The sequence below is a fragment of the Myxine glutinosa genome, chromosome 1 (genome assembly GCF_964187855.1).
Source record: "Myxine glutinosa chromosome 1, kmMyxGlut1.1, whole genome shotgun sequence".
Classification (NCBI taxonomy): Eukaryota; Metazoa; Chordata; class Myxini; order Myxiniformes; family Myxinidae; genus Myxine; species Myxine glutinosa.
In genome coordinates, this window is record NC_136261.1 from 443,326,022 (window position 1) to 443,338,203 (window position 12,182).

The 12,182-nt window shown below is 41.9% G+C and overlaps 1 protein-coding gene across 12 annotated transcripts in view; it reads right to left on the reverse strand.

Moving 5' to 3' along the window:
* LOC137418593 (E3 ubiquitin/ISG15 ligase TRIM25-like) overlaps positions 1 to 12,182 on the reverse strand; it is an 85,256-nt gene that overhangs the window by 11,855 nt on the left and 61,219 nt on the right. For 6 of the 12 annotated variants that reach the window (XM_078770803.1, XM_078770802.1, XM_078770806.1 and 3 more), the window contains one exon: positions 7,388 to 7,447. In XM_078770803.1, the coding sequence (XP_078626929.1) occupies positions 7,388 to 7,447 (60 nt within the window). Of the gene's footprint in view, positions 1 to 5,452; positions 5,542 to 7,387; positions 7,460 to 12,182 lie in introns of all 12 variants that reach the window. The other 6 variants (XM_078770810.1, XM_078770813.1, XM_078770812.1 and 3 more) reach the window with 2 other exon arrangements.

Here is a 12,182-nt window from a genome sequence, read left to right on the forward strand (position 1 = left end):
AGATTGATAAGAATAGAAACAAATATGGACCCAAAATAGAAAGTTGGATTCATGCCTCTCATTGCAAGCAAGCACATGGGGCTAAGGTGGACGATCCCACAGAAAATGAGGCTGCACCTAGCAGCCCAGCAGAACATTCAGTGGTAGAAAAATGATAGTCGTGATTTACAGTCATTTGAATTACATTTTAACACCCCTTGCATTGATAAACATTACATTTTCAACATGTGATATTCCTACTTGGAATAGTGACATTTATTTGCCTACATGACATACAATTATCTACTGATATTAATACAGCATGAGTAGAAAAAAAATGTATCACAACTACACTCATGATCAGGGGATTGAGTTCAACCCCGGGAGATAGGGGGATCAGGGTAAGACAAATAATCTGATTATGTTACATATTAAGGGATTTTCTTTATTTACCTTTTAGGAAGCTTGTTAGTTTGGTATATAATGTTAAATGTCATCGACATATAACTATGTCATAGATATGAATATATACAAGGAGTAGCAGACTTGTTTGTTGGTTTAGTAGTTATATTGGCAATTGTTTTAGTGGTGGCTTGCTTGAAAGCCTTAGTGACGGTGTGTTTGAATAAGGTAACCAACAACACGATGATAACACATGAAGTGACAAATGAGGAAAGAAATGTGGAACCAGAAAAGGAAGACTTTTATGGCGACATAAACAGTAGAATTAAGATAATGGCATAACGACAATGTTATGAGTTGTGTCAATTACAATATCAATGAACTCATATCACCACGAGTGACACACTGTTAGAAAAAAAAGAAAAAAAAAAAAAGAAAAAAAAAAGAGGGCAAAGAAAAAGTGGAGAGGAATTATGGTAATAATACATTATGCTTAATTTGTTGGTTTGGGAAAATTGTTGTTGGGAATTAGGTATTCCCGTTTGTGATTGTAATCATATACAATGCTATTCTTAGTTTAGTAATAAAATACATACCTGATTGAATATTATTTGTGTGACGCATATAAATGAATATAACTTTTTGTGTTAAGGAAAAACAACAAATTGTTGAATGTGAAACTGTCGGAAGATATACATGATTATGCTGATTTCATGGTAAGATGTACCCTATCTGATTCAGTGTGTGCGGAAAGCAGATTCAGATATGACTGAGCATAAGGATAAGACGAGATCACATTTTGGAGGGATTGCTAACGGAATTGGGAAGAAGAAAGAAAGAAAATTTGTGGCTAAAAAATGAAGTTAATCGTGGCATACACCCTCTTTCTCAAAGAATGATGAAGACATTCTCCCGTGTAACTTGGAGATGAATGCTTACCTTCACCAAGGAAATTTATGTGACCATTTGCCTGGATCACACTGCAACATATGAAAGAAAGGCGATCACTTACTCTTGTTCGAAGACTTCGAACATTCACCACATCAGAAGTTGCAGGACAACGACATTTTACCTGCAACCTCTGTGAAATGCGGGGACATATGTTATTACTTCACCAACGTCCGGGGAACCAGCATGGAGCTGCAAAAAACGGCTGTGCCCTTGTCACAACAGCTGTGCACGATTCTGCTGGTTGCTCCTGGTAAGGACCATGAATGACCTGAACACCATGGTCCCAACATCAGTGTGGATGCATCCGGCATCCCTGTTCCACATCTTGCTGGCCAATCAACGTCACACCAATACTTGCTGCCCACCCACAATGAGGGAGGAGGCAAGTCGACTACAACTGGGTGAAGGCCTTGTTCAAGGAATCATTATGGTTCACAGCAAAAAAGTGGCAAGAATGCTACATGGAGAGAAGGGTCAGTCTATGACTCCGCAGTGTTACCACAACAGCGAAATCCTACACGAAGTAGTGCAGGAGCTATGAAGATATTAGGAGAAAATGCTTCATACCTGGATTCAAACACAAGTGATCAGCCCTTCCTTTCAAACAAAGTCAACATTTGTGTGGAGGCAAACGTTTTTTGCCAGATGGTGCAGATGCTGTACAAAACTTGAAAATGAAGTGAAATTGTTGTATCTTGGTGATGGTGAAGTGTTGTTTTGAAAATATATTTGTGATGCAAATGCAATAGATTGAACGATATGGAAGAAGTCAATGACCAACGAAATGTTTTGTGATTCTTGCAGGATGACGGTTTCAGCAAAATCACTACTAGATGACGGTATGCCTAAGGGAATTTGATTACCAAAGTGATTGATTATTTACTTATACTTGTAATGATGTTTACTAGTAGTGATTGATTGTTTACTTATATTGATGTTTAGATTAATGGTTAATATAAACAAAAACAAAAAGATGAGGGAATTGTGGAAGTGTAACTCAGTGTAACATATTGATTGGCCCTGGTAACTTATTAATTAACCTGGTAACAAAGCAGATACATTTTATGTGTATGAACAATGTAATCTCTTGAAACACCTGGTCAAGGCCCCAGGCTAGAGCACCCCCCCCTGCTGTGATTTCCATTTACACAGCAGGAGGGGAGCGAGCTGATGCCAGGACTCGGTGCGATGCATGACCTCGGGACATTAGCGGAGAGGAGATTAAGTCCAGTTTGGCGATATAACGAGAGCAAACGTTGAGTAAAGTACACTTGTCCTCAGAAGCCCTGCCCGACGGAACGATGGAATGAACGAGTACTTGCTACGTGAAGCGCTGACCGAACGGGAGTGTCGGATGGAGAGAAGGACCAGCGAAAAGAGTTAACCTGATCCATTATATTATGCGGTATCATTTTGGTAATTGAATGAAGTGAATACAGTTTAATAAACGAGACCTTTTGTAACCTGTGTCCGGTCTTTGGAGTCCTGTGAGTCCCCCAGTAAATTCCCTGACAACCCACACAAAAAAATATTATTTTTTTATTATTTTTTTGTATCACAAACATTCCCAGGAGGTACCCGAATCCACCGTAGTTTGATTCATTGAAATCCATTAATCCATTCTCAAGTTATAACATGTCAAACAGACACACAGACAGAGACACAGAGACACAAACAGACAGACAGACAGACATGACTCCTTTTATAATATAGATATAAGATAGATGTTTAGCAATCTACTGACAGCTGAGTTTCTCCATTCTGCTTGGAAGAATAAGATGAAGAAGAAGAGGAAGGGGAAGGGCCTGTGCTTTGTTTACTCCCTTTCTCCAGAAGAAGAAGAATGATCATGGCTGAGTTTCTCTGTCATGTTTTCCGAGTTTGAAGAAGAAGATTTATCAGAAGCAGATCGTTTCTCTGTAATGTTTTCCGAGTTTGAATAAGAAGTTTCTCGTTGAGTATGAAATGCAAAGCTCGAACCAACATGATGGAAATCCAACACGAGGTCGATGGACGTTATTTTTATACTGGAAGAGTCGACCTGTCGCTTCACTGATGGACCAATTAGTCATCATGTCTCTTGCTGCGAGAAGGGGAAGGAGGAGGGAAGAGGAGGAAGGGGAGAGGGAGGAGGAAGAGAATGGAGGGAAGAGGGTGGGAGGAGGAGGGCAGGGGGAAGGGGAGGGAGGAGAAAGGGGAAGAGGAAGAGGGGAGGGGAAGAGGAAAGAGGAGGGGAGAGGGGAAGGGATGTACTGCATATATTATTTTTGGGGGGGGGGGGATTTTACAGGACCCTCGATTTGGGGGAGAAGGAAAGGAGAACAAATTTACCCGTGCAAACAGAGCTTTAACATCAGCGTTGCCCAGGTAAATAGAGAAATTGTAATAACCTCTGCCACCACACATTTACATAGTGTTTATGCCTTCCCACCAGACCCCACACTTCCTCTTGATGCCGAGGGCACATTGCAGATGTTAACCTTCCCCCCCCCCCCCCCCCATGCTGCCGTGGCCACATTGCCGATATCACCTCCCCACCACACTACCGCCCACACCCACAAGTGATGCCATGGCCACATTGCCGATGTTACCCTCTCCCCTTCATGAAGTTGTATTTGTAGCCTGAGTCTGGAGATTGCAACAAAAAAGATGTGGCCGTGGATAAGGAACAATGGCGGACAGACAATGGTGTACATATACACTACTCACAATAAGTTAGGGATATCGGCAGCTTCTTCGGTGTGGTTGGTTTTGTGTATTAATTATGTTGAAAAAAGTTATTGGTCCTAATTCGATGGTTATTAACGAGTGTGAAAAAACACAGCATTCTTGATTTCAATGCCCTAACCCTAACCCCTATAAAAATATTAACTCACTCCCACAATATCCCTCTCACTCCCACAATATCCCTCTCACACCCACAATATCCCTCTCACTCCCACACAATTTCAATACCCTAACCCCAACCCCTATAAAAAAATAAACTCACTCCCACAATATCCCTCTCACTCCCACAATATCCCTCTCACTCCCACAATATCCCTCTCACTCCCACAATATCCCTCTCACTCCCACAATATCCCTCTCACTCCCACAATATCCCTCTCACTCCCACAATATCCCTCTCACTCCCACAATATCCCTCTCACTCCCACAATATCCCTCTCACTCCCACAATATCCCTCTCACTCCCACAATATCCCTCTCACTCCCACACAATTTCAATACCCTAACCCCAACCCCTATAAAAAAATTAACTCACTCCCACAATATCCCTCTCACTCCCACAATATCCCTCTCACTCCCACAATATCCCTCTCACTCCCACAATATCCCTCTCACTCCCACAATATCCCTCTCACTCCCACAATATCCCTCTCACTCCCACAATATCCCTCTCACTCCCACAATATCCCTCACTCCCACAATATCCCTCTCACTCCCACAATATCCCTCTCACTCCCACAATATCCCTCTCACTCCCACAATATCCCTCTCACTCCCACAATATCCCTCTCACTCCCACAATATCCCTCTCACTCCCACACAATTTCAATACCCTAACCCCAACCCCTATAAAAAAATAAACTCACTCCCACAATATCCCTCTCACTCCCACAATATCCCTCTCACTCCCACAATATCCCTCTCACTCCCACAATATCCCTCTCACTCCCACAATATCCCTCACTCCCACAATATCCCTCTCACTCCCACAATATCCCTCTCACTCCCACAATATCCCTCTCACTCCCACAATATCCCTCTCACTCCCACAATATCCCTCTCACTCCCACAATATCCCTCTCACTCCCACACAATTTCAATACCCTAACCCCAACCCCTATAAAAAAATTAACTCACTCCCACAATATCCCTCTCACTCCCACAATATCCCTCTCACTCCCACAATATCCCGAACTTATTGAGTCGTGTATGTAGATGTATCTACTTATGTGGAAGTGACGTCGTATCATGAAAGAAGATCACACAAAAAGGGGGGAAATAAAATAGCACAACAAAGGCGAGGCACCGGGGGTTGGGGCGGGGGGGGAGAGGGATGGGGGGGGGTTGAGGGGGGGGCTGCTTCGTTCGTTGATATCCGTACTTTTTAGCTCACCTGGAACAAAGTTCAGGTGAGCTTATGCGATGGCGCGGCGTCCGTCCGTCTGTCTGTAAACACTTGAAACTTCTTCTGCAAAACCGCTGCTGGGATTTTGACAAAATTTGGCACAAATGATATTTGTTGTGTTGTGACTAAAGTTTGTTCACGACAATGAAAAAAAACGGGGTGTCAGGGGATCTGCATGGAGCCATATTCCCCCCCAAAATAGGTATTTGCTTCTTTCCCCTGAAACGACAAACACTATTTCGATGAAACTCCCCCACAACCTTCACCACACGTGATGTACAAATGTTTGTTCAAGGCATTACAAAAGGAGGTATGTGGGAGTGGACCCCAAAATAGGTATGTTTTGTTTGTTTGAAGTATATTGATTATGTCAGTATGATTCTCCCTGCTGCCCTGTCTTCTGGCAACCATTGTAATTGGTTTAAAATACCTTTAGTCAGTGCAGTATACTGCTTATTCTACCAGGTGAGTGCCAGGTGTATTGCCCATATTTTTACTCTTTAAAGGAAGGAACTAAATAAAATAGACTCAATCTGAGGAGGGAGCAGGGGTGTTCCACCCATTACCAAGCTGCTTGGAGAGTGCTCACCAAGCAGCTCAAGCACACAAGCAAGCTTTATTACACAGAAACCGATCTGTTCTGACGCAGGGCATACTGGAATTGAGTGGACAAAATGGGGGGAATTAAGACCCCAAGCTGAGCGACCTGAACGGAGGCTGACCAAAGATAAGCCTGTTAGTGTAAATTATCTTGAAAAGACACAGTTTTCCTTCATGTAATCCATTGGAGGTGGAGAGGTATGTATGCAAAGTTTGGGGGTGCTACGTTTCATGGTTTTGGAGTTATGGAGGAGACGGACACACACACACACACACACACACACACACACACACACACACACACACACACACACACACACACACACACACACCTTTTTATTATTATAGATATATTATGATTCCACAATGTTTGTTGATGTAAGATGTTTATGTGAGAGATTGGGAAATATGTTACAAGTTCCTTCAGGATTGTAAATTTTATCTGGGACGAACGAGCAATTTATACCGGATTATGCTTCAGAACGAACCAGGATTTGTCAAGAAAGATCTTGTTCTGATTACATCGTTGGTGAGAAGGGGAGGACGAGAGAAAGAGGGGAATGGGGTAGTGGGGAAGAGAGAGAGAGAGGGGGGTGGGGTAGTGGGGAAGAGAGAGGGAGGGGATGGGGAAGTGAGAAAGAGAGAGAGGGAAGGGGATGGGGTAGTGGGGAAGAGAGAGAGAGGGGGGGTGGGGTAGTGGGGAAGAGAGAAAGAGGGGAATGGGGTAGTGGGGAAGAGAGAGAGAGGGGGGGTGGGGTAGTGGGGAAGAGAGAGAGAGGGGATGGGGAAGTGAGGAAGAGAGAGAGGGGATGGGGTAGTGGGGGAGAGAGAGAGGGGGATGGGGCAGTGTGGAAGAGAGAGAGATGGATGGGGCTGTGGGGGAGAGAGAGAGGGGGATGGGGCAGTGTGGAAGAGAGAGAGGTGGATGGGGCTGTGGGGGAGAAAGAGGAGGGAGAGAGAGGGGGATGGGGGAGATGAAGGGAGAGAGAGAGAGAGGGAAGGGGATGGGGGGTGGGGGATGAGAGAGAGGAGGGAGGAGAGGGTGTGGATTAAGAAAGGCCTTTAATCAGCAAACACAAGTTTGGACTATCCCCTCTTCCTGGTTGGACATCGTTCAATTAAACAAACCTTGGGTTTTGTGACACTTGACAAGAGGGAAAATCGAGTTGGAAAATAACTAAGTGGAATAGAGTGAAGGAAAATATGAACAGGGAAATAAAACAGAAGAAAAAGGAAAGAATGAAAAGGAGAAAATATGGAATTTTAAATAATCTGTAAATGGAAGGAAGAAGAAGAACCCCCTCCCCATTTCCCTTCACTCACAAAGTCTTCTCAAGTTGTTCTGATCCAGCTCCACCTTGTCCGGATGCTCCACCGGTCCTTCTGTGGAAATGACTAAAGATTAACAAAAATTACAAGATGTGAAATTCTATTGTTTTTTTGTTTATGAAGATTTATTTTATCTTTTAACGAAAAATCTAAACACAACAAACATGGGGGAAGAGACATGGAACCTCCATTTTGTATTAAATAAATTATAATTTTCATCGATTCATGAAGGAAATTTCCCAACATTGTTCTTACACTTCCCTCTCATGTAGTAAAATGGAGTGATCGCCAATTCGTTTTCTCCACAACACAGAATGAATCTTTCCTTCTTCACTGGAATTAAACATCACATGATTCCAGGAACAAGTGAATGATTCAAGAAACATGTGAATGATTCAAGAAACATGCGAATTATTCAAGGTACATGTGAATGATTCAATGTGCATGTAATTGATTCAAGGTACATGTGAATGATTCAAGGTACATGTCAATGATTGAAGCAACATGCGAATTATTCAATATGCATGTGAATGATTTTAGGAACATGTGAATGATTTATGTTGATGTGAGATCGTTCTTGGTGAAATTAATCTGTTGATCGCTCCTTGATAGGTCAGTGCACCTGTGAAAAAATTATAGATTGAAAAATTCCCTTCACCAACTCAGTATTTTTAGCTCACCTGGACTTTAGTGCGGTGAGCCTATGCGATCGAGGATTGTCCATAGGTAAGTGAGTGAGTGAGTGAGGGAGTGAGGGAGTGAGTGAGGGAGTGAGTGAGGGAGTGAGGGAGTGAGTGAGGGATTGAGGGAGGGAGGGATTGAGTATGAAAACACTTCAGTCATTATCGCTTGAACCAAACACTAAGTTTGGACATGAGCTTCATATCTGATGCCGAATGAAGGTGAATTAATCACATTCAAATCTGCGCTCAATAAGGGGAACTACGGGGGTTTGACCCCAAAATAGGTATTTGATCTTCTCCGAAACTACACACACAATTTTGAAAAACTTGATCACAACCTTCATCACCCATGATGTACCAAAGTTTGTTCACAGCATTAAACATATCATAGTCTGAGAGGGTCCGTGGGGGGTTGAGCGACTGTTGCTCCTGATCCAGGTGAGCTTCAGGACCCGCGGTCCTATTTATTTTTTAAGTTTCCCTGAATTGACCCAATGGTTGATCGATCCAAAATGGAAATGCCTGAATTATTTTGTCCAGCCTTTCATAATGTTCATTGATCAGTTGTTTTTATCATAACAATAAATAAATTATTTGAAGATGGAAGTGAGAACAACTCATTCACCTGACATGTTTCCACGTGACGCATCACTGTGTAATCAGTGTGTGTGTTTCATGTACAACACCTGGAAATATTGACCAAAGGTTTCTGCATCGTTTGTGATGTTCCGTGAACACTTCACTGTACAGAATTCATTTTAACAACTTTTACACAAGGATCCTCCACTTTTACAAACTTTTACAATTACAGTTCATGAGAAGAATAAAACAATGAATGAATGATCAGTAACATCGACTTGGATGTTAAGTTTTGCACAAACACCAAGTTCATTTTCTGATTCCTCACAATCTCCTCATTCACCTGTAAAATGTTTGTTCTCGGTACAAAATATGATTTCTCTCCCTCACGGGCCGATACGCCGACAATCCCGGATCACAACTTTGTGGATTTCATGTTATGAATTTTATAATTTATGAAAAATGATATAATTCTGTTAGTCTTGTATTTCGGGTCCATGTTTCTTTATTATAACAAAATTAACTAGAACGGCACCTGGTATAGCACATACCTCCACCAGGCTGCACAGTTTATGTTTTGTATCCCCTGAAAGACCGGATCTGGATCCAGACCTGAACCAAAGTCGAATCGGCTTGTTATTGTCACCCAACCAACTCATTCACCAAGTTTTGTCATAACTCATTCACAACTTTTTGAAATATCGTGTGACGCAGGATATCGTTTTTGGCCCCAACTCTCCATGATGTGGAATCAGTTAAAAATTCTGTTCCGGATCTGGATTCGGATGTTCCCCAAATCGGATGAATTCGTCCTCGTCACACACCCAACCTATCCACAAAATTCCGTCCGATTCCATCCACAATTATTTGAGATATCCTGCTTACAGACAAACAAACAAGACAGAGACAGACACATAGACAAGGGTGAAAATACAACCTCCATCCACCTTCAGAGGCAGAGGGAATACGTGGAATGTAAGAAAGTTATTTCCTGGAAATTTATATTTCCGGAGTGGAACATATTTTAGTTCCTCATTCGCTTCATCACCGACTTTTCCAATCACAATACTTTGATTTCCTGAATCCATGCTGGAATTCCAACCTATAGGAAAGGATAACATTAAAACGAGATTTTAGGTGGGACGAAGAGCAAAAGCAAATCCAAATGGCCTCCAAATCAGGCTACAGACGGTGTATCCTCCATCATTCAAAATCATTACTTGAAAAACCTGAGACTTCATAGAACATGATACTCCACGCAGTGTTCAAGTATTTACTTCACTTTTAATAATATAAACAATTTAAAGATAATTTTTAAAATCTGGAAGTTTAACAACTACACTGTACCCAACACGACCACACTGTACCCAACACGACTACACTGTACTAACATGACTACACTGCACTATCACGACGACACTGTACTATCACGACTACACTGTACTAGCACGACTACACTGTACTAGCAAGACTATACTGTACCCAACATGACTACACTGTACCAACACGACTCCACTGTATTAACACGACTCCACTGCACTAGCATGGCTACACGGTACCAGCACGACTACACTGTACTAATGATACACTGTACTGTACGATGAGTCACAGTTGAGGAGATGGAGGCTTTATTGATCACCATAGAACACGGCGTCAATCGACATCTTACAGAAGCATATCGGTGGCCTCTTCTTCACCCTCTCACGTGCAACTCCCTCTCATCATCATCATCATCCTCATCATCATCATCATCAGCGATATTGATCTTTGCATGGCTGATGACCCCATGATGATCATGTCCATGGATGGGTTTCACAAACTACACTTATGCAGTACTGAGCCTACACTATTTATTTATTTGGCATTGGGGGCGGTGTACTTTGAATGTATCTGTTCTTGTTTAACTATTTGGTCAAAAGATAAAAACATCTTCATAAACATAAAACAAGAAAATTTCACATCTTGTAGTTTTTGTTCTTCTCTAATAATTTCCACAGAGGGGCCGGTGGAGCATCCGGAGAAGGTGGAGCTGGATCAGAACAACTTGATAAATCTTTGGAAGTGAAGGGAAACGGAAACAGGGTTCTTCTTCCTCGCTCCATTTACAGATTAGTTAAAATTCCATATTTCCTTCTTTTCATTCTTTTCTTTTTCTTCCATTTTATTTCCCTCTTAAGAGAACGGCTTCGGGGTCACGACCAAAATAAATCTCTTGTTCGATGTCGACATATATCATGGTTCTTGGAGGTATTATGAAGGTGATTTGTGTTATCGTGTTCAAGTGTATAATTAATTAAATTTGAATAAAGGGTTAAAGGTGTATAAATAAATTTATTCAGGCTTTTACCGCCGTTTTACCCAGTGTCTATTACATCACCCCATCTAACACGTTACATTAGTTCTTCATACCTGTTGTTTGTGTGATTTGTAACCCATTTCCTCCATTATTGATCCCTCTCCTCTCTTAGATCTCCGACCATCTCTAATATATCGAGGATGAATCCCCTCTTACAGTCACTCCTTCTAATCAAACTCCCAAAATCTCGACTTAATATAAATATCCAGTCATTTATCTGATTTGCGGAACTGCTTTCCGGGGATGATTCAATCTAACTTTCCTTCCAGGGACTTCACGTTCCTGTTACACCAACACATCATGTCGTCTCCCATCACTATGTGTAAATATTTCTGCCCTTGTGAACCCTACCTCTCCCAAGCCCCGTGGTTTCAGATATTTCCTCCCCTCCCATCTTCAGTTTTCTCCTGTTTGTTGGATACCTTGCTTGTTGCATCTACCTGTTGTGTACACCTGTTGCCCCACTGAAACCATGTTTGCTTTTTACCCTCTGTAACCTCACTCATCCTGATCCATGATGTGGTACACAATAAAAACATTATCATTTGTTCATTTTCTAGAATTTTTACCTCCGCCACCAAAGGTGGATGTAGGTTATGTTTTTACCCCTGTCTGTCTGTTTGTCTGTCTATCCGTTTGCGAACAAAATATCTCAATAAAGTTGTGAACGGATTCGGACGAAATTTGGCAGAGATGTACCGTATTTGACATCGACAAAATGTTTTTATATTTTGGTGAAGATGCGGATTCGGATCCGGCTTGTAGAATTTTTTAAGTGATTCTTCAGTCTTCACAATTGGGAGATAAGACCAAAAATGATACACAGCAGTATATCTCAAAAAGTTGTGGACGGATTTGGAGGAATCTTGGTGGACCGGTTGGGTGTCTGACAAGGACAAACATATTCGATTTTGGTGAAGATCTGAATATGTATTCGGATATGATAATTATTTATTTTTTCAGTGATTCTTCACCATTGAGTGATGGGCTAAATTCAGCATATAGCAGGATATCTCTAAACGTTATGGACGGATTTGGATGAAACTTGTTGGACAGGTTGTGTGTGTGAGAAGGAAGAATCGATTCAATTTTGTTGAAGATCCGGATCCGGATCCAGATCGTCGAATTTTTAAAGTGATGCTTCGCCATTGGGAGATACGATATATCGCAG